The sequence below is a fragment of the Alternaria dauci genome, chromosome 2, assembly GCF_042100115.1.
Source record: "Alternaria dauci strain A2016 chromosome 2, whole genome shotgun sequence".
Lineage (NCBI taxonomy): Eukaryota > Fungi > Ascomycota > Dothideomycetes > Pleosporales > Pleosporaceae > Alternaria > Alternaria dauci.
In genome coordinates this window covers 4,173,015-4,197,103 of record NC_091273.1, presented here as the reverse complement: position 1 = coordinate 4,197,103, position 24,089 = coordinate 4,173,015, and the positions used below count along the sequence as shown (strand labels likewise).

The 24,089-nt window shown below is 51.7% G+C and overlaps 9 protein-coding genes across 9 annotated transcripts; 6 read left to right on the top strand and 3 right to left on the bottom strand.

The window, feature by feature from the left end:
* Positions 1-774: 774 nt before the first annotated feature.
* ACET3X_003408 (uncharacterized protein) lies at positions 775-5,400 on the top strand. Its single transcript, XM_069448679.1, has 3 exons — positions 775-984; positions 1,028-3,479; positions 3,526-5,400. Exons 1-3 carry the CDS (start codon positions 937-939, stop codon positions 5,208-5,210), a joined length of 4,185 nt encoding a protein of 1,394 aa, XP_069309955.1. The 5' UTR covers positions 775-936; the 3' UTR covers positions 5,211-5,400.
* A 1,247-nt stretch (positions 5,401-6,647) lies between these two features.
* Positions 6,648-7,943, bottom strand: ACET3X_003407 (uncharacterized protein; the record flags this gene model as incomplete). The annotated part of the gene is made up of 1 exon (XM_069448678.1): positions 6,648-7,943. The coding sequence occupies one exon, from the start codon at positions 7,941-7,943 to the stop codon at positions 6,648-6,650; it is 1,296 nt and encodes a 431-aa protein (XP_069309954.1).
* Positions 7,944-8,502: 559 nt separating this feature from the next.
* ACET3X_003406 (uncharacterized protein) lies at positions 8,503-9,462 on the bottom strand (the record flags this gene model as incomplete). Its single annotated transcript, XM_069448677.1, has 1 exon — positions 8,503-9,462. One exon carries the CDS (start codon positions 9,460-9,462, stop codon positions 8,503-8,505), a length of 960 nt encoding a protein of 319 aa, XP_069309953.1.
* A 1,517-nt stretch (positions 9,463-10,979) lies between these two features.
* On the top strand, positions 10,980-12,283 carry ACET3X_003405 (uncharacterized protein; the record flags this gene model as incomplete). The annotated part of the gene is made up of 3 exons (XM_069448676.1): positions 10,980-11,263; positions 11,328-12,129; positions 12,185-12,283. 3 exons carry the CDS (start codon positions 10,980-10,982, stop codon positions 12,281-12,283), a joined length of 1,185 nt encoding a protein of 394 aa, XP_069309952.1.
* Positions 12,284-13,505: 1,222 nt separating this feature from the next.
* On the top strand, positions 13,506-14,528 carry ACET3X_003404 (uncharacterized protein; the record flags this gene model as incomplete). Its single annotated transcript, XM_069448675.1, has 3 exons — positions 13,506-13,542; positions 13,727-14,425; positions 14,512-14,528. 3 exons carry the CDS (start codon positions 13,506-13,508, stop codon positions 14,526-14,528), a joined length of 753 nt encoding a protein of 250 aa, XP_069309951.1.
* A 2,450-nt stretch (positions 14,529-16,978) lies between these two features.
* ACET3X_003403 (uncharacterized protein) lies at positions 16,979-18,157 on the top strand (the record flags this gene model as incomplete). Its single annotated transcript, XM_069448674.1, has 1 exon — positions 16,979-18,157. One exon carries the CDS (start codon positions 16,979-16,981, stop codon positions 18,155-18,157), a length of 1,179 nt encoding a protein of 392 aa, XP_069309950.1.
* Positions 18,158-18,647: 490 nt separating this feature from the next.
* ACET3X_003402 (uncharacterized protein) lies at positions 18,648-19,648 on the top strand (the record flags this gene model as incomplete). Its single annotated transcript, XM_069448673.1, has 3 exons — positions 18,648-18,683; positions 18,736-18,817; positions 18,864-19,648. 3 exons carry the CDS (start codon positions 18,648-18,650, stop codon positions 19,646-19,648), a joined length of 903 nt encoding a protein of 300 aa, XP_069309949.1.
* A 163-nt stretch (positions 19,649-19,811) lies between these two features.
* On the bottom strand, positions 19,812-22,099 carry ACET3X_003401 (uncharacterized protein; the record flags this gene model as incomplete). The annotated part of the gene is made up of 3 exons (XM_069448672.1): positions 19,812-21,604; positions 21,663-21,813; positions 21,980-22,099. 3 exons carry the CDS (start codon positions 22,097-22,099, stop codon positions 19,812-19,814), a joined length of 2,064 nt encoding a protein of 687 aa, XP_069309948.1.
* Positions 22,100-22,393: 294 nt separating this feature from the next.
* Positions 22,394-23,983, top strand: ACET3X_003400 (uncharacterized protein; the record flags this gene model as incomplete). The annotated part of the gene is made up of 3 exons (XM_069448671.1): positions 22,394-22,504; positions 22,557-22,610; positions 22,664-23,983. 3 exons carry the CDS (start codon positions 22,394-22,396, stop codon positions 23,981-23,983), a joined length of 1,485 nt encoding a protein of 494 aa, XP_069309947.1.
* Positions 23,984-24,089: the final 106 nt, after the last annotated feature.

Genomic DNA, 24,089 nt, shown 5'->3' with positions numbered 1-24,089 from the left:
TTGTCATGAGAGACTTTCCCATACTCTTGGCTGGTGACGATACAGTTTGACGTAGACGCCGCGCCAGAACATGGTCTGCTTCAGGATAATTGACGACGAACCCGCCACCGTGGACTCGGATGACGAGAGGCAGAGCGTGTTTTCCCCGTGTGTGTTTTTAAAGTATTAAGACGCGAAAAGCATAGATATTTGGCACACAAGGGTAGTTTTTGATACGATTTGGTTGTGTTGCTGGGGAGAGCCAGGGTGAGGTGCTGGCGTAGAGCGAGGTGTTAGCGATCGCTCTGATACCGACCGACTAGAGGTGCGCCAACGTCCACATTGCTAACTTCTCAAAATGCTTCTCGATTCTGATCTCTCTTGTTTCTGATAGACGCTATCAAAGCCGGCTCCGGATAAAGCCGTTCGACTGAGCTGGGTGGGCGATGCGATCAAAGGCAAGTCAATCTTCCGGAAGGCAGACGCGCTACACGCGAATCCCTAAGCAACGCGCGATGGGTGTCGCTGTTTCGTCCCACTTCTGTATTTGTTCTAGCAAGTCGCGGCCACACGAGCCTTGCTCTCACGGCAGAGGAGGTTGATGATATTGTGACTGTGGTTTGACGGGAGCAGCCGTACAGGTGGGCGGGTGATGATGGCGATGATGATGGCCAAGCGCACTAAGCCTAAACCAGCAAAAGCCGCGGAGTTTGGGCGACGCACATGAGATGGATGACAAAAGCTCCCCCGATGTCGCGGGGCAGCAACAGGAAGATTACCCCACTTTCGATTATCGTGCGTGGTGCATGTAATCGCGTCGTGGCTTGCATCATGTCATGTCCATACAAACCTCACCACACCTGTTGCCGACTCTGAGGTTTCCTTTCGCGTCTGCCGATGCTCTTGTACTCGTGAAGCGCTGCCATAGCACCTTGAGCTTCACCATCCCGTGTCAACATGGCGACTCCAAAGATTAGCGAGCGGGGCATCCGTATCGCCATTGATGTATGCCACTACAACATACGCATGGCAATGGCTGACAGTGCAGCGTGGCGGTACCTTCACCGACTGCGTAGGCAACCCGGGCACCGGCAAGATGGAAGACGACATCCTCATCAAGCTGCTCTCCGTCGACCCCTCCAACTACGATGACGCGCCGCTCGAAGGCATCCGCCGCCTCCTCTCCAAGTTCACCGGCACCGAGATCCCCCGTGGGCAGCCGCTCGACACGTCCAAGATCGAGAGCATACGCATGGGCACCACCGTCGCGACGAACGCGCTCCTGGAGAGAAAAGGCGAAGACATTGCCATGGTCGTCACAAAGGGCTTCAAGGACTGCCTCGAGATTGGCAACCAGAGTCGGCCCAACATCTTCGCCCTCGACATCCGGAAGCCCGAGGTGCTGTACAAGAAGGTCGTCGAGATCGATGAGCGCGTCACGCTGGAGGACTACGCGGAAGATCCGGAGAGGCACCAAACACAGGCCATGAGCATAGAAGAGGCTGGAGACGACGCCGAGCTGGTCAAGGGCCTGTCCGGCGAGACGGTGCGCATCCTCCAACGGCCACAGGAAGAGGCGATAAGAAGGCAGCTGCAGGAAGTCTACGACGGTGGACTGAAGAGCATTGCCGTGTGCTTGATGCATGGATACACATACCCGAAGCACGAGGCGCTGGTGGGCAAAATTGCAAAGGAGATTGGCTTTGAGCATGTCAGCTTGAGTCACGAGCTCATGCCCATGATCAAACTGGTCCCGCGAGCCACTTCGGCCTGCGCAGACGCATATCTCACGCCCGCGATACGGAAGTACATCGATGGCTTCTCCAAAGGCTTCGAGGGCGGCCTCGGTACCAAGAGCGTAAAACGCGAGCAAGGGTCCAAAGGCGCACGCTGCGAGTTCATGCAGTCAGACGGAGGTCTGGTTGACGTCGACATCTTCTCAGGCCTCAAAGCTATCCTTTCTGGTCCTGCTGGAGGTGTCGTCGGCTATGCGCTCACATCGTACGACCCCGAAACCAAGATTCCCGTCATTGGCTTCGACATGGGTGGCACCAGTACCGACGTGAGCAGATACGGCGCTGGACGCTACGATCACGTCTTCGAAACTACGACAGCCGGTGTCACCATCCAGTCACCACAACTCGATATCAACACTGTTGCTGCTGGTGGTGGATCGCGCCTCTTCTGGAGGAACGGTCTTTTTGTTGTGGGTCCAGAGTCTGCGAGCGCTCATCCAGGTCCAGCTTGTTATCGCAAGGGCGGCCCGTTGACCATCACTGACGCGAATCTGTTCCTCGGCCGCTTATTACCAGACTTTTTCCCCAAAATCTTCGGTAAGAACGAAGACGAGGGCCTCGATGCGCAGGCGAGCGAGAAGCTGTTCAAGGAGCTGGCGGAGCAGATCAACAAAGAGGTTGCAGGCGGCAACAAGGAGAAAGAGATGTCGCTGGACGATATTGCCAATGGTTTCATCAAGATTGCGAATGAAACCATGACACGACCAATCCGAAGTCTGACTGAAGCCCGCGGACATGATACGAGTAAGCACCGACTCGCGACGTTTGGTGGTGCCGGTGGTCAGCATGCGGTGGCCATTGCCGAAGCTCTTGGCATCTCGCAGATTCTGATCCACCGCTACTCGTCGGTTCTGTCTGCATATGGTATGGCGCTTGCCGACGTTGTCGATGAGAGGCAGGAGCCAGAGTCTACCGTATGGTCGGACAAGAAGGAGACAAGGGAATATCTGCAGAACAAAATGGCGGACCTGAAAAGCAAGTCGTTGAGTACGCTCAGAGACCAGGGCTTTGACGAAGAGCACGTTCACTTCGAAGAGTACCTCAACTTAAGATACCGAGGAACAGAATCCGCACTTATGATTATCAAGCCGACTAAGGAGGAGGCAAAGCAAGAATACGATGGAGACGAATGGGCGTTTGGCAAAGCTTTCGTCAAGCAACACGAACAGGAATTTGGTTTCACTTTGCCTGATCGCGATATCATTGTGGATGACGTACGGGCCCGTGGTATTGGCAAGACATTTGAAGGTCTCGAAAAGAGCGTGGACCAACAACTCAAAGAAATCAAGCCTAGAGACATCTCAGGCGACACGAAGCGCTATGACACTCGCAAGGTCTTCTTCGAGGGTGGTCGGCAAGACACTTCAGTCTACAAGCTCGAAGATCTGGAAGTAGGTGATCGATTGAAGGGGCCGGCAATTATCGCGGACGGTACACAGACCATCGTTGTGACACCTGGCGCCACTGCGCTTGTCATCAATACTCACGTGGTGATAAACATTGGCGAGACGGAAGACCAAGAGAAGGAGGTCGATACGAAAGAGGTTGACCCAATCTTACTCAGCATCTTCGCCCATCGATTCATGGCCATTGCTGAGCAAATGGGTCGCGCACTCCAGAAGACTAGTGTGTCTACCAATGTCAAGGAGCGATTGGATTATTCCTGCGCACTTTTTGATGAGAACGGTGGACTCGTCGCTAACGGTATGTCGACTGCCAAGGTGGCTGAAATCGGCTAATGATAGTATAGCTCCCCATCTACCGGTACATCTCGGTAGTATGTCAACCTGCGTTCGCAAACAAGCCGCCATCTGGAAGGGCAAACTCAAAAAAGGTGACGTTCTCGTCTCGAACCACCCCATGTTCGGCGGCACGCATCTGCCAGATATCACTGTAATCACACCCGCCTTTAGTGGTGATAACATCATATTCTACGTCGCTTCACGTGCGCATCATGCCGACATTGGAGGCATACTCCCTGGATCCATGCCTCCTGCATCGAAAGAGCTCTACCAGGAAGGCGCGGCCATCAAATCCGAGAAACTTGTATCAGAAGGGCATTTCAACGAGAAGCGCATCACCGAGCTCCTTCTGGACGAACCGGGTCAGTATCCTGGCTGCTCTGGTACACGATGCCTCAGTGACAACATCAACGATCTGAAGGCACAAGTCGCTGCGAACCAGAAAGGTATCAACCTCATCAGCACACTAATGTCGGACTACGGCGAGCGAGTTGTCAAGTTCTATATGACTAATATCCAGGCCAACGCAGAGCAATCTGTTCGTGCTCTACTCAAAGATGTCTATAAGCGTTTTGAAGGCCAGGATCTCAGCGCAGAGGATTTCATGGATGATGGAAGCCCTATCCGGCTAAAGGTATCGATCGATCCTGAGAAGGGTGAGGCCGTATTCGACTTTTCCGGCACAGGCCCTGAGGTCTACGGAAACATCAATGCGCCAGAAGCCGTTACTTATTCTGCTATCATCTACTGTCTACGCTGTCTCATCAGCGAGGATATTCCATTAAACCAAGGATGTCTCAAGCCGATTCATGTCCTCATTCCCAAAAAGTCCTTCCTCTCGCCATCCGACAACGCGGCTGTTGTGGGCGGCAACGTTTTGACAAGTCAGCGTGTAACGGACGTAGTCCTCAAGGCGTTCAAGGCTTGCGCTGCGAGTCAGGGTGATTGCAATAACCTAACTTTCGGCTTTGGCGGTACAACATATGGAGAAGGCGACAAGAGCGGCGAGCGCAAAGAGACGAAAGGTTTCGGATACTATGAAACAATTGCAGGAGGATCTGGTGCTGGCTCAACATGGAACGGAACGAACGGTGTGCATACACATATGACCAACACCCGCATCACCGACTCCGAGGTCTTCGAGCGAAGGTATCCTGTTCTACTCCGCGAGTTCTCGCTACGACAAGACAGTGCCGGCAAGGGCATGCACGTCGGTGGTGAGGGTGTTATTCGCGACATCGAGTTCCGCATCCCCGTCCAAGTCAGCATTCTTAGCGAGCGAAGAGTTTACCATCCATACGGTATGGAAGGAGGAGGCGATGCAGCATGTGGGTTGAATATCTGGGTCAAGAAAGTGGACAAGAAGGCTATCGACCAGAACTCAGACTCCAAGCGTCCCACAGAACCTCTGGATACTGCGAATGCGCCTAAGACTTCTGATGCAGTGGAAGCGGCCCTGAAGAAAGATGCTGCAAGAGCGAAAGAAGACGTGGAGTACAGATATATCAATCTGGGTGCTAAGAACACGGCGGCTATGCGGCCGGGTGAGAGAATCATCATACATACACCTGGCGGCGGTGGCTGGGGTAAGGAAGGTGAGGAAAGTAGGGTGCAGAACAAGGTGGATCCAAGGGGAAGCTGGAAGGGTGGAAGTATAGCCGGAAGGCAGAGCACTGCAGAGGCTAGTGCATAGACGAAGTTTCGCGTACTGTGTGAATAACGTGAACAGCGGATCTCGTTCAAAGCTGCGATGCTTTTGTGTAGATATACATATCGTGTCGATGGTCATCTGGACCGTTCTGAAACGAAAACAATGCGAATGATACACCATTCTCGAAACACCCTTTCGTGACTGTGTATGTCAACGCAATCATATATATGGGGAGGTTCTCCTCTTATCTCACTTCGGAACAGCAATCTCGCCCAAATGGTCTGGAACACACGCAAAAGAAAATACTCCAAGGATGGCTACAAAACAGTCAAGAAGACTGCGACAGTTAAAAAAGCAAAGATCACATCCAGCAGCGGCGCAAGAAGCATCAAAGAGACAACTGAACCACATCCAAGACTCTCGCTCCTGGGGATGCCAGGCGAAATACGCAATCTGATATTGGAGTTCGCGTTGACGGCAACGCATAGGCAGCTATTACCTTACCAAGATGATGACGATGATGACAATGATGACTCATACAGACCACAAGTAGCAGCCAAAAGGCGGTACCGACATCTATGGGACGGTGCAAAGAGGATGGGAAAAGCAAACCTACAGCCCTTCAACCAGCTCAAGTATGTTTGCCGCCAGTTACACGCCGAAACATCAGACACGGAGCTACACTACAACGTCGTATGTGTAGATTGTCTACCTAGTCTCGAGGAACTGATATCCCGTTGCACAGCAAGACAGTACCAATGGCTGAAGCTCTCTCCGCCTGACCTGGCGAACCACCAACTCGCTGTGCACTTGGGCATACCAGAAGCAGCGGTCCAAAAGATATATTACATGCACTATAAGATGATAGAAGACATGGTGCCCATCCTCGGGAAACGCTGGATCAACCCCATAAACTGGGATTATCTAGTCTACATTGCAGAGTTCTGCCGTCGCCATCCCGATATTAGTGTAAGGATCACGTTTTCTGATTTTGCGTATCCAGTTGCGTCGCGCGACCATCCTGATCTTCTAGAGCACTTTCTTGCAACTGCAATGTTCATCTCCATGGTTTTCAGGCGTGTGGATCTCACAAATTTGCTGCCAAAAGCTATTGCAAAGAGAAGGATGAAAGGATTTGGGCGTATGACGGTGCAGGATGTTATACAAGATAACGGGACGAATTTTGGCAAGACGTGGCCGGTGCCACCGGAAGCGGTGAAGGAATTTGAGGCGGAGAATATGAGGTTTTATCCAATGTGGTGGCCCGAGATGGGAACTGTAGAGAATGCGATAAGCAAGGTTGCGGCGGATTGGGTGGAAGCACATAAGAGGGAGGGAGGGGATGTAGAGTATTGGCGAGATGTTTGCACAACGGAGCTGAGACGGTGGTTCGAGCATGGCATATAATGGAAACGTGGCATCTTGACTACGTAGAATTTCATTGTCAATACAACCAGACACACCAAGAACATGTGCACCTTACTCGCTTCCAGAAACCATACCATCTTCCTCTCTCGCCTTCGCAAATTCAGCGCTCTCATAGAACTCTTTCATCTCGTTCCAACCCTTCTCCCATTCCTCTTTCATCCATCCCTCCGTCGCAACCCAGATCTTCTCATGGACCACCTTCAATCTTCCATCGCCATCGTCCTCCGTAGGAAAGAATCCACCCCATTGTCTATCCAGCTTCGTCGCCGGATATGCACTCTCTGGACTGAACTGCCAGTTCAGAAACGCCTGCTCAGCCATCGCACAGTCGTACTTATCAGTCTTGACATAGTTCTGTACAAGCCGTGCGTGCATGCGCAAGGAAGGAGTGAAAACCATCGACCCGACATTGATGTTAGGATATGTCGCATTGAAACCATCTTGCGCAACACCAGCGAAGACGTAAGACTCGCAAACTGGCCCATCAGATAAAAAGTCATCGAGATGCAGTTTCTCCGGTATGCAATCCTGCCAAGGCGCGAGATCGAACATCTCATCGATATTTGCCAACGGAAACGCATCCGCATCCAAAAACAGGATGCGCTCAAAGTCAATCTCTTTCCACATGTTGAGCTTGGCGAAGAGATCTTTCCATCGACCTTGCACGCCAGAAACGTTGCATTCCCATGGAAGAGGCAAGAGCTCGCGGACTAGCGCACCAGCTCCTTTGAGCAATGCACGCTGCTCGTCTGTTACATATTCGGCTACAAAAACGATGAGGGGGTGTTTTTGACTACGTGTTTGCGAAGACCAGAGTAATCGATAGATAAGCGACTGGATGGCGAGAAAGTAGGGGTCTTTGAGAGAGGGATTACGAGTAGCAAGAAATGTTGCATACGCATAGCTGTCAGGGGCGTCCTGGTCGTAAATGTGAGGCTTATATGTCGAGTACCTTTGTAGCACTGGAGCAGGTAGGTGCAGCTGTAAATCGTTTTGGAAGGGATATCTCGTCTCGGGTACGCTTGCAGTGCTTGATGACGGTAAGGCCCCCTGGAAGGAAGGTCTCGGTCTAAGGTCTACACTAGGCTCTCCAACGGCGGAAGCGGCGACTTCTCTTAGTGGCAGCCCAACATCTCCTGGTATTGCTTGGCTTGGTACGTTGTGATTTAGGGCAAAGAAGGCGTCGTTGTGTTGGGAGGAGGCGAGCCTGTCGGACGGCAATATCTCAATTCCGCTGATGTGCGCACCGCTTGGTGCGGTTTCGAATTCGTGTCGGTGCTGTATAACGAGGTATATCGTTCCAAGACACGCAAGTGTTGCTAAAGTAATATTGTGTCGGCGTCGCATGATGAGTGCGGAGACGCAACGCACATTCGGCGTCAAACCTTTAATCCGTTTTAGATGCGACCTTCCTTGAAGGGGCGAATTTCACATGCATATGCAGTCGATATGCTCGGTGACCCGCCAACGTCATGATTCAGCCGACGACAGAATAGAAATGAGGCACCACCTAAAAGATGGCAGCAAAGCCTATGACCTGATCGTCGCTTCAACGTCAACGAGATCAAGGCTTGAGATAATCACGCGGCGTTGTTGCCAAATTCGGGTGCTGCCGCTAGCAATGATCGGCAGGGGAGCAAGGACCAGCGTTCGTTGCCCAGACATTACCCCGTGGGGCGTCGTATTGGAGCAAGCTCCAATTTGGACCAACCAATAGGTATCGCACTTCCATGATGATTCATCTTACCTGGCTAGGCACTTGCAGTAGTGCTGTGATGTGAACTTCCCTAAGCAGGTGAAAATCACATGAAGCCGAGTGCGTATTGAGCACGTAAGCGTGCATGTCGTCCGGCGCAAGGCGGCGACGCGGGAAAAGGAATTTCCAACGTAAGACTGATTGAATTTTCTAGCGTACAGAAGAATAACTGCGGTGGTGCTTCGGTGGGGTTATCTGTGGTTGGACCGTACACTTGTAAAGCCAATTGGCTAACTTGACGCTGGGCTCATCGACTAATTTCGTAACAACCTCAGCAGCGTAGAGTGTAAAGGGGAGGATGATCAGCTGTGGCAGCCAGAACGCAATTTCGAGGCCCATAGGTCCTTTATTAGAGAGTGGGAACTTGTCGATCCATCCTGGCATACCGTCCTTGTGAAATGGCCTTGGGAGCCCAACCGCGGCGTAAAGTCGGTCTCCCAGGGTCCAAATTACTAGCCCGTGGACTAGATATAGCGCAAATGAGATGCGTGCGAGGTACTGACAGAAACCCGTCTCGAAGAAGCGCTTGAGCCATGGCAAGCGTGGGATTGAAGCTACCGCGAAGAATGCAGCCCAGAAGAGGTAGAACCACTTTGCATCAAAGACAGCTTGGGGCTTGAGACGCGACAGCCAAACCCATCCGGGCGAATTGGAGATGAGAATGGTGCGATCAATTTCTGGCGCATCAAATGCCGGTACTCCGCCGAGGTAAAGTGCGGCGATGAACAAGTGGAAGAAGATGAGCTCCTTGAACCCGGCCAGCGCATTGAGGAAGCGCGGGAGTTCGTCCTTTTGGGCCAGTAGTTCAAGGTCACAAAGCAATACTCCGGACGTGAACAATGCTGCGTAGAAGCCGTCTACCACATAGAGAAAGTATGTGATTAGAGCCATCTCACACCACAAGCGAGCGTTTCGTGTGCACCGCGAGAGTGCGGAAAGTGTAGTGTAGACGACAATGGATCCTTTGAACTCGATGGGTATTGACCAGGTGTGAGGATGATATACTTCCGTGAACTCGTAGATGTTTGTAGAGAATACGAAACTGTAGTTCTTGAAGGTTTGGTACCATTCGATGACGTCCTCGCGGAAAGTGGGTTTGATATCGTGCATGTCAAGTGGGAGTCTACTCCAGTGTCGAAATGACATCCACGCAAACGTGACGACAATGACAGGAATGTATAGCCGAAGCCAGCGACGGAAAAGAGCGGAACCGACCGTTTCTGATGCGCTTGATGGCTTTCCTTCTTGTATGAGCCGTAGGCTTTTGAGCGAAAGGACATATCCTGAAATAACGAAGAAGATGGCGACGGCGAAGTGACCACCGGAGAAGAGGATCCGTACGAAGGGGAAAGCTGCAAAATAGTATCTTTTCTCGTAGCTGAATGCGTTCTCGAAAATCAGATTCCCTCTGCCACCATGAGACCAAAGTTGATTGTGATGCAAGTATACCAAGAACGCTGCAAATCCTCTCAGGCCGTCTAACCACGCGGTTGGTCTGATCGAGCTACTCTTCATGTTGGAGCGTAAATTCAAAAATTCCGGACGCACGATGTTAAGACTCCATCTTGCTGTTCGGACTGGTTTCCATATCGTTGGTGACAATCTGCCGTCTTCGAGGCGGCCATGATCCAGCAGTCCTCCTTGTGTGGTCGACATGGCTATGATTGAAGCTGTAGCAGTGGTCGTGATGAATGCGGCCTCGACTGGAGAGATTGGTGAGAGTCTGAGGACGCAAAATGATAGCGTGCAACGCGGGGTTGTGCTAGGCCGGACGGAACACAACTTTCTCAAAAGAATCGTACCCGTAGCTTATCTCAACCGAGGCAGCACATGTGTAGAACTTTTGAAGTGCAAAGAAACACTCATCCAGGTCCAACAGCCCATGCAGGCGGGGTAGGGTGTTGGTGATCCTGATCGCATACCGCAGGAGCATCCGACAATGGACTAGACTGACCTGCAATAGCGCATATCAGTTACGGTTTAGTAGATAGTCCTATTGGATGGTCCCTGACAGACGGTAACTGGTGCGGGGCTTTGAATGGGCATGGTGCCGATTACGTCGAAGCCCCGACTGGCCTGCAGGGATTGTCCACACTCCTCCCTAGTCTGGATGCGCAGCATCTTTTCTTCCATCCCTCTTCTTCTATTTGCTACTTACCTCTCCTAGCTTGTACACGTAATCTCTTGTGTCCTTGCTAGTACCCTCCATACGTTGTAAGAAAAGAAAATCAAAAAATAAGATCTTGTTTCGAGTGTGATTTTTCTTGTAGGGGTGGAAGGAGGGTTGTAGAGAAGCTTTAGCCTAGGCATCTTAGCCTAACACCCTCGCCACAACAATGCAGAAGAGTTCTTAGCCATGCGACGCACATGCGCTATTGGATTTGTGCCACGAGACAAGCCCTGTCTCAACCACTTGTACCGATGTACCGAGGATGATGGCTGAGCGGGGACGGTGGGCGCAATGGCCGCTTGTGAAGTTGACAGGAGGCTCTCGGGAGAGCCCCAACGAGCTAATCCCTCATAGACTTCGAGGGGTTGGGTCGCCATAGCGGCCTACGTTATCGTAATAACCCAGCATGCGCACACGACCCAGGCAACCTCCGCCGAAGCTTCACCTTGATACCACAATGGCTCCCCATTCCCCAATCGCATCGCATTTCTCGGGCAAGCTCACAAGTCAAGTACGCAGGATCTTGCCTGCGTATCTCGCCCTCCTGTTCATATTCGTGTTCTTCGCCAATACGCATTTCTTTACCACACCTATTCGGGCTGCTTCAAAGTATAGACGCGAGCTCAAGTACCAGCAACCGCTACAACCGAGTAGTGCAGTCATTCCTAGAAAAATCTGGCAGACGTGGAAGGTGGGTCCCTTAGGTTTCGAAAAGCGCGACTCCGACTCAGCGAAGACCTGGTAAGAATTTGTCTTTATGAACTGCATGTAAGGCGTACATTGACTCTGTGCGCGCATCTTTCAGGCCAGCAAAGAACCCCCAGTATCGATACGAGGTTTTGACCGACGACAACGCAAATGAGTACCTCGAATGGCACTATGGTGCTCATGGTATCAACAGACCGGACCTTGTTGACCTATACCGAGAGCTCAACATAACGATCATCAAGGCTGATTTGCTCCGTTATCTCGTCATGTACGCTGAGGGTGGCGTGTATGCCGACATAGACGTAGAATGCCTCCGTCCTGTCAACAGATTTATACCTGAGCGGTATAACGAGGAGGATGTCGACATGATAATTGGGGTGGAGATTGATGAACCAACATTCGCTGACCACGACATTTTGGGGTCAAAGTGTAAATCCTTCTGTCAGTGGACGTTCGCCGCCAAGCCAAGACTGCCGGTGACGATGAGACTCATCGAGAACATTCAAGTGTGGCTACATGAACTTTCGCATGAGAAAGAAGTTGAAATCTCGCAGTTACACCTGGACTTCGATGAGGTCATTAGTGGGACGGGCCCGTCAGCGTTTACGAAAGCTGTGCTAGAGCAAATGACAGCACAGAACCAGGGAAAGGCTGTTACCTGGGATCTTTTTCATAACTTGGCAGAGTCAAGGTTGGTTCACGGGATCCTGGTTTTGAACGTCGAAGCTTTCGCGGCTGGCCAAGGACACTCGGATTCTGGAAATCATGACTCGAGGGGTGCGTTGGTGAAGCACCACTATCATGCTTCGGGATGGCCAACGCTTCATCCACGACGCAATCACCCCATGTATGGCGAAGTAGAAAAGTGTAATTGGAAGCCGGATTGTGTAGCAGAATGGGTAAGTCCAACAGCAACCAGGTTGTGACACGAGGACCCATGCTGATATCGCGAAGGACAAGAATGTCGCTGAATGGGATACGTTGCCAAAGGAAGAGCAGGACAAGCGTATTGCCGGCAAACTGCCACCACCCGGAGGCGCAAAACCTCACTAGATCTAGGCATTGTGTATGTATGGCGGATGGTATTCTAGTAGATGGATGCGAGGAGTCACGGCGCTGCGAGCTCGGTTCGATACGCGTGGGATGGAGATGTTGGGTGTTGGCTATCGCGTCGCGGATTCATCATCGAAGGCGAGTTCTTGTCGAGCTTGAACGTTCGTCTCGTATAGCTGCACAATCTTGCAGATGACAACTGTTGCAGCAGCGGGCGTGGTCGATGGGATGGTTGTGCAGAGCTGTCGCAGTATGCTGGCAACTCACATCTGGAGTCAGATTCTAGCGCGTGACGTCATTGACCCGTCCGCGTGTTGACCCAACATCGACACATCACGACACGAGTAGTTCTCCATATAGTTCTTATAATTCGTTGCCGACTCAATCTTGGTCGCTGCTGATACAATCCCTGTTCTAGTACCATTCATCTGTTCTCGCGTCTGGGCATACTACCTACAGCCCATTCACGAGTTGTTATGGAATGTGATAACTTGCCTAAACACAAGGTCGGCTGTAACTGCAAGACGATGGCAAAGACCGCATCAATCAGAGATTCCATTGTAGTGGCACGCTTCAACTTGAACATCGACTAGAGAATGGAAAAGAGTACTGCCGACTAAGCCGGAATCATGACGTCCCCTCCAGATCTAAATTCGACATCGTGGCCTCGATAGGTGGTATTTCTTCATGACATCTCGGAGGCTGTAGTGCTCAGACCCTACCTAGGTAGTAATCGGCTATACCGCGTTGTGTAGACCGTATATAACCATACCTAGTTACAAAAGAGGCGGCAAGAGGCTCAAGACGAACGGCGAATTTGGTCCCTATGCTTACCTCGGCAGCTAGCATCTTTTGGGTTGTGCACGGGTCATTAAATGACGTTGCATGCAATTTCAAGGCCGGACCTTGGAAAGCCGGCGGACTTCCCACTTCCCACTCATTCTATCATCAAACTCTACTCGTTTACATCGGGCCGCGTCAGTAATTCGCCCATGTCTTGTATCCCACTCCTCCACGGCGGCAATGTGGCGGGGCAACTTAAATTTAGCTGAACCCCATCCGATGTGGTGGCTTAGCGCGACCATGGCACGCCGCATTTCCGTTCGCTCACTATCTTGACTGCTTGCGCCGCTAATGCACTTCAAACGTTACTTTTCGCAATTGCATCGCGTTTGATTGACTGCGTATCGAGTTCTACTGTTCCTTGGTAGCTTGCGACGCCATGGATCATGTCAGCGCATCTCTCGAGCTCATTCATCGTACGTATTCCGGTAGATAGCTGCGTGCAACATCCGACGAAACCTCCGCTATTCTTCGAATCTAACACACTTCATAACCTCGTGCAAATTCTTGCTGGGCTGGAAAGATCTTCTTCATCTGTCAGATCTCAAAGACTTGACAAAGAATACACAATCGCCGGTTTACATGCTAACGCTCCTATAGTTATTTGCGCAACTCTGATCTTCATTCGCGATGTCACGAAGGACGCAGGCAGCATATCACGCACAACAAACTTCTTGAACGAGACATTGGTCTTCTTGGACGTGTTTTCGAACGTCTGTTTTAGTGATCTGACCGGCATCTTACGCGACAGCCGAGTGCATCGTACTCTAACGGGCGATGTAGAGCATTCTCTATACTCACTCAACAAGTCGCTAGCCGCGCATCGGGAGGCATGGAGGTACATAAGCAAAAGCCCTATACCCGGAACGGGTCAGAGGAGCATCGAAGATCTGAAGCGCGGTCGCACAGCATCGCTAGATGCACAATACGAGCAAAGGAGCTGGAGAGAGGAGATGAAAGAGCGTTCGCAACTTTGGCGCGAGAAGGCGCGACCTGGGCTTTACAAGGCGTTATTCGGAGAGGAGGAGATGGTCGCACTCACCTTAAACTGCCTGCAATGGACGCATCGACTTCGACAAACTTTAGAAATTGTCTTCCTCGGTATCGGGCCGCCAGATCCAGGGTTTGGTCACACAAGACAAGCTGCCATCCTTGGCGTAGCAGAACAACTCGAACGTCAACACCGGGCGGGTGCAGAGCCTTCGGGCGATTACAATGCGCTTGTTGGCGCACTGAGGGATCCGACAAGCACTGAGCAACCATCGCACAGCCTCACCAAGACGATATACGACGATGGAGGTGAGGAGGTGGATGTGTTGGTTGAGTCCAGATCCGATAGTGAGACGCCTACTGAATACATGTGTCATCTGACATGGTTGTTACAGGCCCCTCATCAGACTGATGTATCGGTCAAAAGCGATGCCCAGGATGGCTACCAGCTACACACCCTCAGCTGCATGGGTTTCATCGATGATCCACTAAACACGAGGAGTTTGATCGTTTACCGAGCACCACAGAGTCATCCGTGGGCATCGAATCCACCGTCTTTGCATGATGTGATTTCGAAGGGTCCAACAGCAAGACCCTCGATAGGAAGCCGCTTCCTAATAGCGAGAGCACTTGCGAGCACACTGCTTGAGTCGCACGCTTCCGGTTGGGTACACGGAAATGTACAGTCGCGCAGTATAGCTATGATGCCACGGTCTTTGAATGACCTCGAGTTGTCTCCCTTCTTTGTTGGCTGGGGCGTGCTGCAACCCCTCGACGCGACGCACTTCGCCTTGGAGCCGAATCTATATCGACACCACGACCGCTTTGGCCGACCATCATCTGAATATTCGAACGAGCATGAGATCTACTCTCTTGGCGTAGTGCTTCTCGAGCTTGGGCTATGGCGAACGATGGCGAGAGTCTTCGCCCGCCGTATAGAAAAGTTTCCCATCTTTGATATAGCACAGCAGCAAGATCTCTTTTCCCGGGTACACAATGCGACACTAGATTGGGCGAATAGTATCGACATCGAGAGAGAGATGGGGAAGGCTTACGCGCAAGTCGTGCTCAAATGCCTCACTTGGCATTACAATGATCCGATTGAAGGCATGGTTGAGTTTCGAAAACAGGTTGTCGATGTGTTGACTACTGGGTGTGGACTGTAGCAATGCATTGCGCACATTCAAGAACGATCAGTCTATCTGTTTCTCGTGTTATTCTAAACGGGAAAACTTCCTACGTGCAGTACAAGCAAAGTTAGACGTGACAAAGAAATCATGTGTATTTGCCGGAACAAAGCATACTCGCGACACCACAAAGAAAATCGGACATAAATAAGGAAAATCTTATGGGTACGCAAATCTTCTGATAGGAAGGACGACGTCTCACGTCATATATGTCACCTATCTCTCCATACAGTTCGATATGTCGACGCATTCTTCGCGCCTTTACATATACGACAGTACTCTAGAACGGGTGCAGTATTTGGCCTACTCATCTCAAAAACAATATCGCGATGGTCATTCATGACACTGCGCGCCAATTGGACCTCTTTATTCCAACGCCTGAGAAGCGCTGTGACCAACATACACTAGTAGGCCTTATCGCAGCCTTCGGGGAAAGCCATGACGGTAAGTTGGTCAAGTACGAACTCCCCTTTCGGAGCTGCACGTGCGCATCGACGCTGCTGGTGTAAGTCTTCCGACAAATAGCCCAACTCCACGCACACCACAGGCACCACGGCCACTCCCTACCACTATCTCCACCAACACCCACCGCGCTCCCCGAATTTACCGGCTCCACCAATCGACCGACGCTATCCCGCATCGCCTCGCACTTCCTGTCAGTCGAGAGGAGTCAAGACAGGCCGCAAAACCCAAGCCTTCAATGGATGGATATGCCCAAGCTGAGCGAGAGCAAGAGGAGGCTCTTGACAAAGCAATCCTTGAAGGCGAGGTGACCCTAAGGCGGGAGTGGAAAAGAATGACCGGAGAGGTTACCCATTCTCCGGTTAATAACACTGTCAATACCTTGACGGAAGAGGAACAGATCCAGCTTGCCACGCTGCTAAGTCAGGAAGACGAGCCTCGGGACACTGGCCCTATTGTTCTGCCGGTCACACCCACGATCGACTACGTCAGACCTGGTGCGAGACCTTCGCATACAGCAACTGCAGGCACTTCATCATCGCCTGCAGCTAGGACCGGTCTCTCTGTTCGATCAGTGTCTTCAGTCCACCCACCATTGATCCGTACGGAAGGAGAGAACTTTGGACGGACAGTGGAGTCACTCGAATTGTCTCGCAGTACTCCAAGCGATCCTAAAATCAGCGACGACCATTCCATAGATCTTGGAGCATATCTCCCATCTTCGCAAGCAGATGACACTCCGACTCGACCGGCTACCGTGTCTACCGAAGACACGTCCTCCACAGCCCGGGAATCACGGTCGTCTCGGTTTCATGCATATCCACAGCGTACTCTGTCGGGTTCCTGCCGCACTGAGTATCGTCAAATTCAACAACGAGAAGTCCAGGGATCTCGACCGTCCACAGCCCTCTCGCTCTATCCACCGTCGAGTGGAGCGGCGTCTGTTGGTCAAACACCATCATCTCGAACATCACACAGGAGCATTGCACGTAGGTCTGTTGCAGATTCTGGACCTCTAATCCAGGTCACTGTCGAGAATCTGCCACTAGCAATCACTCCCGATGTGATAACTCCGGCTGCCTTGGCCTCTTCCCATCTGCAGCAGCCCTCGGTACCCTCGGTTCATTATCATTATAATTATAATGGTCCCGTGACCATCAATAATTATCATGTTCCAGAAAACGCCGCGTCCTCATTACCCCTAACTCAAAATATGCTAACCCGGGGTATCGGGAGTATTTCCAAGGGTATCAAAGAGGCAAGAATCAGCTTCAAAGGCGTGGCTGAAATGAAGGATGCGGCGAAGAATCTGGCAGAAGGTGCAGCTCACAGCGAGATATGGTCTCGAGGGGAGAACCGTGCAGCGATCTTGTCAAGGATAGGGAGGAGATTCAGAGAGGACTCTCTATCGAGGGTTACAGACGATGCGGCCAGCGAGAGTGGCGTGATTGATCGAGCCTCTGTTCCCGAAGTCCAGGATGACGTTGGCAGCATCGCCCCTTTGCCGCAGACGCAGCAGTGGTTCGTCACGAACCCTGACCCAAGTTCCTCGAATCTGAACACCCCTGTGGGTGGACGATTCCCAAGTTCGGAACTTCCGATACCGCAGACTGTCGACGTCTTCACACCTAGAATGCTAGTGTTACAGCGATTGGTAGTGCCATCACCGCCATCGACAGTAACCCAGCAGACGACAATCCGGTCGCCTGTATGGACCGAGTCGATGATCTCAGACGTCAACGGAAATGCTGTGACTCCGCCTGGCAACCGACAGTCGGACTTGACAAGTTTCCTAGACGACGGGAGTATCGCGCATGGTGCTGCTGCTTCGATTCGATCCGATCCTAGCCTCGTAACCCAGCCTCGGAATTTCCACCAACGGCCTCCTTCTGTACTACGCAACCCGCAAGATCTGGCTAGCATGTCCTCCGCAAGACCATCGCAGCTACAACCAAGGAGCCGTAATCCGATGTCTAGATACATGGATCAAGTACTAGAGGAATCGGACGAGTGGCTGCAGAGACCTGTACAGTTCTCCAACCGGAATCAGGGGTCAGGTCCTGGTTCTCCAGACAGTATGATGCCGGAGGCACCAACTCCTGGTCGGATCAATGCGAATCTAGGTCGCCGCAGCCAGTTCCCGCCAGTTGACACGAACCTGGCAAATGTGCCTCCGGGAGAGCGAGGCATTCGCCACTTCAATTCGCGGTCGATGGCGGACTACGGCAGGATGGCTCATGTAGGCATCCCAGGAATCATGGAGGTGCAGCGCGAGCAACATGAGCAGACCTATCATCGCGCACCGCCAGAGCGCCTGGAAAGGCAGGACTCGGAGGCGGTGGCGAGAGCAAAGGAAAAGGAGATGCAGAAGCTCCTGAGGAAGTCACTCTGATTGCTAAGAAGCCGTGGGTCAGAGGTTGGAGGAGAAGAAAACGCGGCGTTATACTCGAATTGCATAGCTTCGCAACATATCGTGTATCATATAATGGTAATTCTGTTCCTCAAGTCATCGTACTGTGGAGTACGTGGTGTGACAATTCGGCCTCCATGTGAATGTGTCATCGATGGTCTACTTGGAGTCTGATAAAGATGTGTTGCTCTCGGTGTATTGTTCGAGGAGCACAGCAACACTTGTGGACCTGAGATAAGGTTATCCGATGTTGCGCACTCGCACTTGTGGGGCGTCGACCCACTCGAGCAGGGGTGTCGGCCTGTCCAACAATTCCCGATCGATAAGCAACGGCAATGCATGCCGTGGCAATAAGATCAACCATGACACTGCGAACTGGAATGGAATAAGTATCCGAGATGTAGGCACGGGATTTCTAAACATACACGTTTTCGTAGCCTGTCGTCGTATTCTACAAAACTTCATACAAATCATGGGCTCGATAGATATCACAAGTGGAATGCCGACGGTATGTGACTGGTTTGGAGGTTTATATAGCGTCTACTGATTCGATTGCGTAGACTTGGAGCCGCTTGGTGCGTTTTGTGGCAATCGAAGATGGGGCTGAGCATATCGGCGAGCCGCTCGACGCAGGACTGGATGGTATGCCAACTCCTCCTCGCCGAAGGTCATCTCTGACAATTTCCAGTTGGCGCAGCCCTTGCATCCGGAGCGAATGTCGAAGTACGCGTTTTCACTGAGTCATCAGTACTCTCCGCAGATGTGCAGCCAACATCAGCCATCGCGACGATATCACGACTGCTGCCACCGCTGTCAAAAGCCGAAGTCGGTACTATTCGCTGTATAGGCCTGAACTATCGCAAGCATGCTAAAGAGATGAATCTGGATCTCCCAAACCACCCAACGCTCTTCTTTAAGCCCGCAACCTGTCTTGGTGCGCCCAATGCGCCATTGGTCATCCCGCATCAGGCGACTGATGGGCAGGCAGACTACGAAGCCGAGCTCGCCGTAATCATTGGAAAGTCGGCAAGGAACGTAAGCAGAGAAGATGCCATGGACTACGTGCTGGGCTACACATGTTCGAATGACGTGACAGCGCGGGTCCACCAATTCAACGGTGCGCAATGGAGTTTTGGAAAAGGCTTCGATGGTTTTGCACCACTAGGGCCTTGTCTGGTATCCGCGTCTTCGATATCGAACCCAGGCGACATTGAGCTCAAGACCGTACTGAATGGTGAGATGATGCAGTACTCGTTGGCGAATGATATGATCTTCAGCATACCGGAGATCGTTGCGTACCTAAGCCAAGGGACAACATTGGAGCCAGGTACCGTGATAATGACGGGTACGCCGCACGGTATTGGGGTCAGCAAAGTACCAAAGGTATGGCTCAAGCAAGGCGATGATTTGAGAATCGTGATGAGCCATGGTATGGGAAGTCTGGTTACGCCAGTGGTGTACGAGAAAGCCTAAAGAAGGTGCTAGCAGCGAAGGGTTATCGAGAACCGCAGTGATATCCAAGCAAGATCATATTATGGACAAGAGTTTGGTGATAGAGTTTTGACAAGCCACGACGCATGCCGACACCATTCTCCGACCTGTGGCGGACATGCCAATGTATCCGGGGCTGGGTATCTTACTGGAAACCGAATAGCATTTGTTCTTGCGTGATATTGTCCAGCACATGCTCCCAGTGTTGCAAATCAGTAGGCTCAAATAGTGTTAGGGACGGGTCCCCCCATGGAGGTGCATGCCATTGGAAGGGCCCGCCCGCACCTACCGCTGGTAAGCCGGGTACTGTTGCAGAACTATCTTCCGTATTTGGTGATGTCAAGTCGATGTTGTTGGCAACATGAGCTGTAGCCGAAGCATCACTCGCTGTGCTAGGCCGTGTTTCAGTACGGCTGGTACGAAACTGGTTTGCTTTCTTGATGCAGAGCTCGATGATCTTGACCTCAGCTAGTGCGAACTCGTTGAGCCAAATGTCACCTCTCTGCATGTCACAATATGCAGTAAGGTCTTCTAATATCGCACGGCATTTGGGTGAGTGAGGATCCTTGACGGCGATGATGCCGAGCACTAGGGCGCTGTTGAAGAGTTGGTGGGGACCCAAAGTCCACTTCAGGCGGTCGTTCAGCGGTTGTTGAAAGTAATCGATGCGCATTGCGAGGTCCGCGCATGCCGACGAGATGCATGCATCATGGCTATGCCTGAAGCGGTTGGTGATACTTTGACGTAGTAGATACGGTCGGTGAAGAGTAACACGGGCGAAATGGTACATGGAATGAAGATGTAAGCGGTTCCAGTACAGGAACGGATGTACATGATCCATGGAAGTATCTGGATTCTTCAAGTGGTAGTATTCTGGCAGTTTCGCCTCCCACATATTGATCTCATGATCCAGTGAAATGACGGTGTCGTACGAGACGGTGAAGAGGCCAAAACAACGGTCTTGGATGTCGCCAATGATCTTTGCCAAGTCGTGCGCGAGGAAGTTATAGACGCTTAAGGTAGGCGAAGAGATTGGAAGCTCTGGGATGGCAGAGGCGGCCTCATCTGGTTGATCATCCAGCCAGACATTAGTGGCTCTTTTTACTAAACACTGCTGGTCAACAATGGCGAAGGGGCGGCCGATGGCGAGCGCGATGGTCTTATCTAAGGTGTAAAGATGGCTCCACAGGCGCCTTCGTGTTTCAGTCTCTTTACGGGGGAGACGCCAACGCTCCCCATCAATATGCATACCCTGCGCCTGAGCCATGCGCATGGCGAAACTTGTTGTGAGCCAAGCCTCTGGCACTCTTCGCATATGAATCAGGTAGCGTGTGACTAATACACCGGCACGAACGAGATCTGTTGACTCTCCGTAGAACGTTGGTGCGATGACTATAGCGCGTCTTGCAGCCCAGTAGAACCGTAGCGATGTCTCTTGGAGATCACGTTGCACTTCGCCGTTCTTTGGATGGGGACAGTCAAGGAAGACACCGTATGCAAGGACGATAAACAGTAATGCCAGCCACCTGAGGTCGATAGATGCGTAATCATCGAAGCCGAACTTCCGCTCCCAAAATTCATCGTATTTCAGTTTGAAGGATTGAGGATGGATAGCGTCTATGGTCCAGTTCAACTCGGTAAGGAAAACATGTACGAGGCGGTCGACACTGGCTTTATTGCGAGGCAGTAAGCCCAGGAGATCCCATATCTGTGAGAAGGGGCCGCCTACGTCTCGGAACGACTGCGCCGACGCGGCTGCATGTCGAATTCCAGATGAAAGGTCCGGTGCCGGCTCCTCGATTATTTTTGCAGCCGCCTGTGGTCCGAAATACGATGAGCCAAAAAAGGACGGCGCGTCTCGGCTGCGGAACAGGTTGCCTACTTGTGCATCTCTGGGTTCGGGTGAGGTTCTACTATTCGTGACCGTAGTATGTGTATCTTCGGGGTGTGTTAGCCAGAGCGTGCGCAATAAAAGTGTCGTGGGGTAGCGACATACCTGTGAAACTACCTGAGGATGCTTCATCGCCTAAAGGAATAGCGGGAACTTGTGAGGTTTGCCGGCGGCGAGCCTCAGCCTCTTCGCTGTACATGCAGCTCGACGCGACGTCGCGTCTGCTGCAATTGAAGCACGGCAACTCTCCATCGCACTGCGAACATTGTCAGCCGCTGTCTACCCGACGCAGCCTGGCCGTGAAGACCATGCCACCTTGCATCATGGAAGTGCTGCGAAGGTCTGAAGGTTTGTGTGTTGTAGGGCACTTTGCGCGTTATCGCAGACGCGAACTCGCAGGCGGCTGATTATGTAATACGCACCTTCTGCTTCCGCCGATGACACGCGAGGCAGCTCTTAGCCTGTCGACCTCTCTTCCTCTTCTTGGTCAACGAACCTCCATTGCCCTTATTCACCTCGCTGTCGCATCGCGTTTCCATCATGTTGATGATTTCCGATGATACTCGCGATTTAGCCGATAGGTATCTCTATCAGTCGTCTGCCAATGCTTGCCTGGGGTACTAGTGCATCCTTCGCTGCATATCGCGCCCACTTTGGCAGGGCTCGCTATCTCCCCGCGTCGGACAATTGACACGGCGCAGATCGGTAATAGATATCATTACATATCAATATGCATGTTATAAGGTATTCGTCATGGCAGATGGCTTTGAGTGCGATTGTTAGTCTACAGCGTGAGCCTTTCATTCAATTTGCCAACAGGAAACACTACCCGCAACATGTCGCATCCAAACCAGGATGACAAGGCCTTCGATGGCTCAATACAGGAAAAGGATACACAGATTGGTACCAGCGAGAAGATTTACATTGATCCTGTTGCGGAGAAGAGGGTAAGCGCAATGAGCGTATGGCCGGGTATTACACGCTAACTCCGATTCACAGCTTATCCGCAAACTGGATCTGATATTATCTCCCATGATGGTTCTGGTGTTTCTGGTATGTCAACTACAACGTTTTACATATCGTGCTGTCTAACAAGCATGCTTCAGGTTGCCTACCTCGACCGTTCTAATATCGGAAATGCTGCTATAGCCGGGATGAACGAAGATCTTGGGCTCACCGGTAACCGTCTCAACGTTGCTGTAACACTCTTCTACGTCACCTACATTGCCTTCGAGGTCCCAGCCTCTGTTCTATTGAAGAAGCTGCGACCATCGCGCCTTATCCCTACCTTCATCATCGGCTGGAGCGCGGTCATCATTGGAGCAGCTTTCATTGAGAACTACGCCTCTCTCATAGCTACACGACTGCTCCTTGGGGCCTTTGAGTCCGGCCTATTCCCATGCTTGACATTGTATCTGAGCATGTACTACAAGCCGCTGGAGCAAGCTCGAAGGGTTTCCTACCTATTTGTTGCGTCTGCACTGAGTGGCGCATTCGGTGGGCTGCTTGCGTACGGCCTGACCAATCTCCATGGCGCAAAAGGACTTGCCGGATGGCGATGGCTGTTCCTCGTAGAGGGTCTCATCTCGATCGTCGTCGGTATCGCCACCATATTTCTTCTGCCTGACAACTTCGAAACTGCATGGTGGCTGAACGAAGACGAGAAAACCTTGCTCCGTGCTCGACATGAGAACGAACGACTTTACCAGGGCAAGTCAATGACGTCGGACGCTTTAGACAAGTCCGAAGTAAAGCTTGCTTTCCGCGATCCGAAGGTATGGCTCAGTGCTGCATGCCAGTTCTGCGCCAACACTTGTTCTTTCGGCTTCTCGACGTTTCTCCCCGTGATCATACGAGGCTTCGGATACTCCAGCATTCGTACCCAACTCCTCACTGTACCTGTGTACATCTGGGCTTCCGTTGTATACCTCTTTGTCGCTTTCTGCTCCGACTATGTCAATCGCCGAGCATTCTTTATGGTCCCTCTGGCATTGGTTACGTCGATCGGCTACGCCATGATGCTTGGCGTCTCCATGTCTTCAACTGGGGTACTATACTTCGCGACCTTTGTTACTGCTACTGGCATCTACTGTGTCGTGGGCCTGAACGTTACTTGGGTGATCAACAGCAATGCCGGATACTTCAAGCGCGCCACTGCCATCGGTCTACAGCAAACCATTGGCAATTCTGCCGGCATCATGGCTGGGCAGATTTACCGTATCACGACTGAAGATGGTCGCTATGTGATTGGTCACGCCATCTCGATCACAACTATCACGATCGCGGCATGTGGTTACGCTCTCATGTACTTTACTTTGCGCAGGATCAACAAGAAGAGGGAGGGCATGTCCATTGAGGAGAGGGTTCGAGAGATTGACTCTGGGAAGCTGGGCGATCGCCATCCCGACTTCCACTACACATTGTAGAGATGGACCTATGTTTGTACTCTGTAACCCTAATGAAGTTCGGGCTTACTGCATTGCACCGTGACACTCAAAGACTACGCGCGTCCCGTAACAACAGCACTTGATT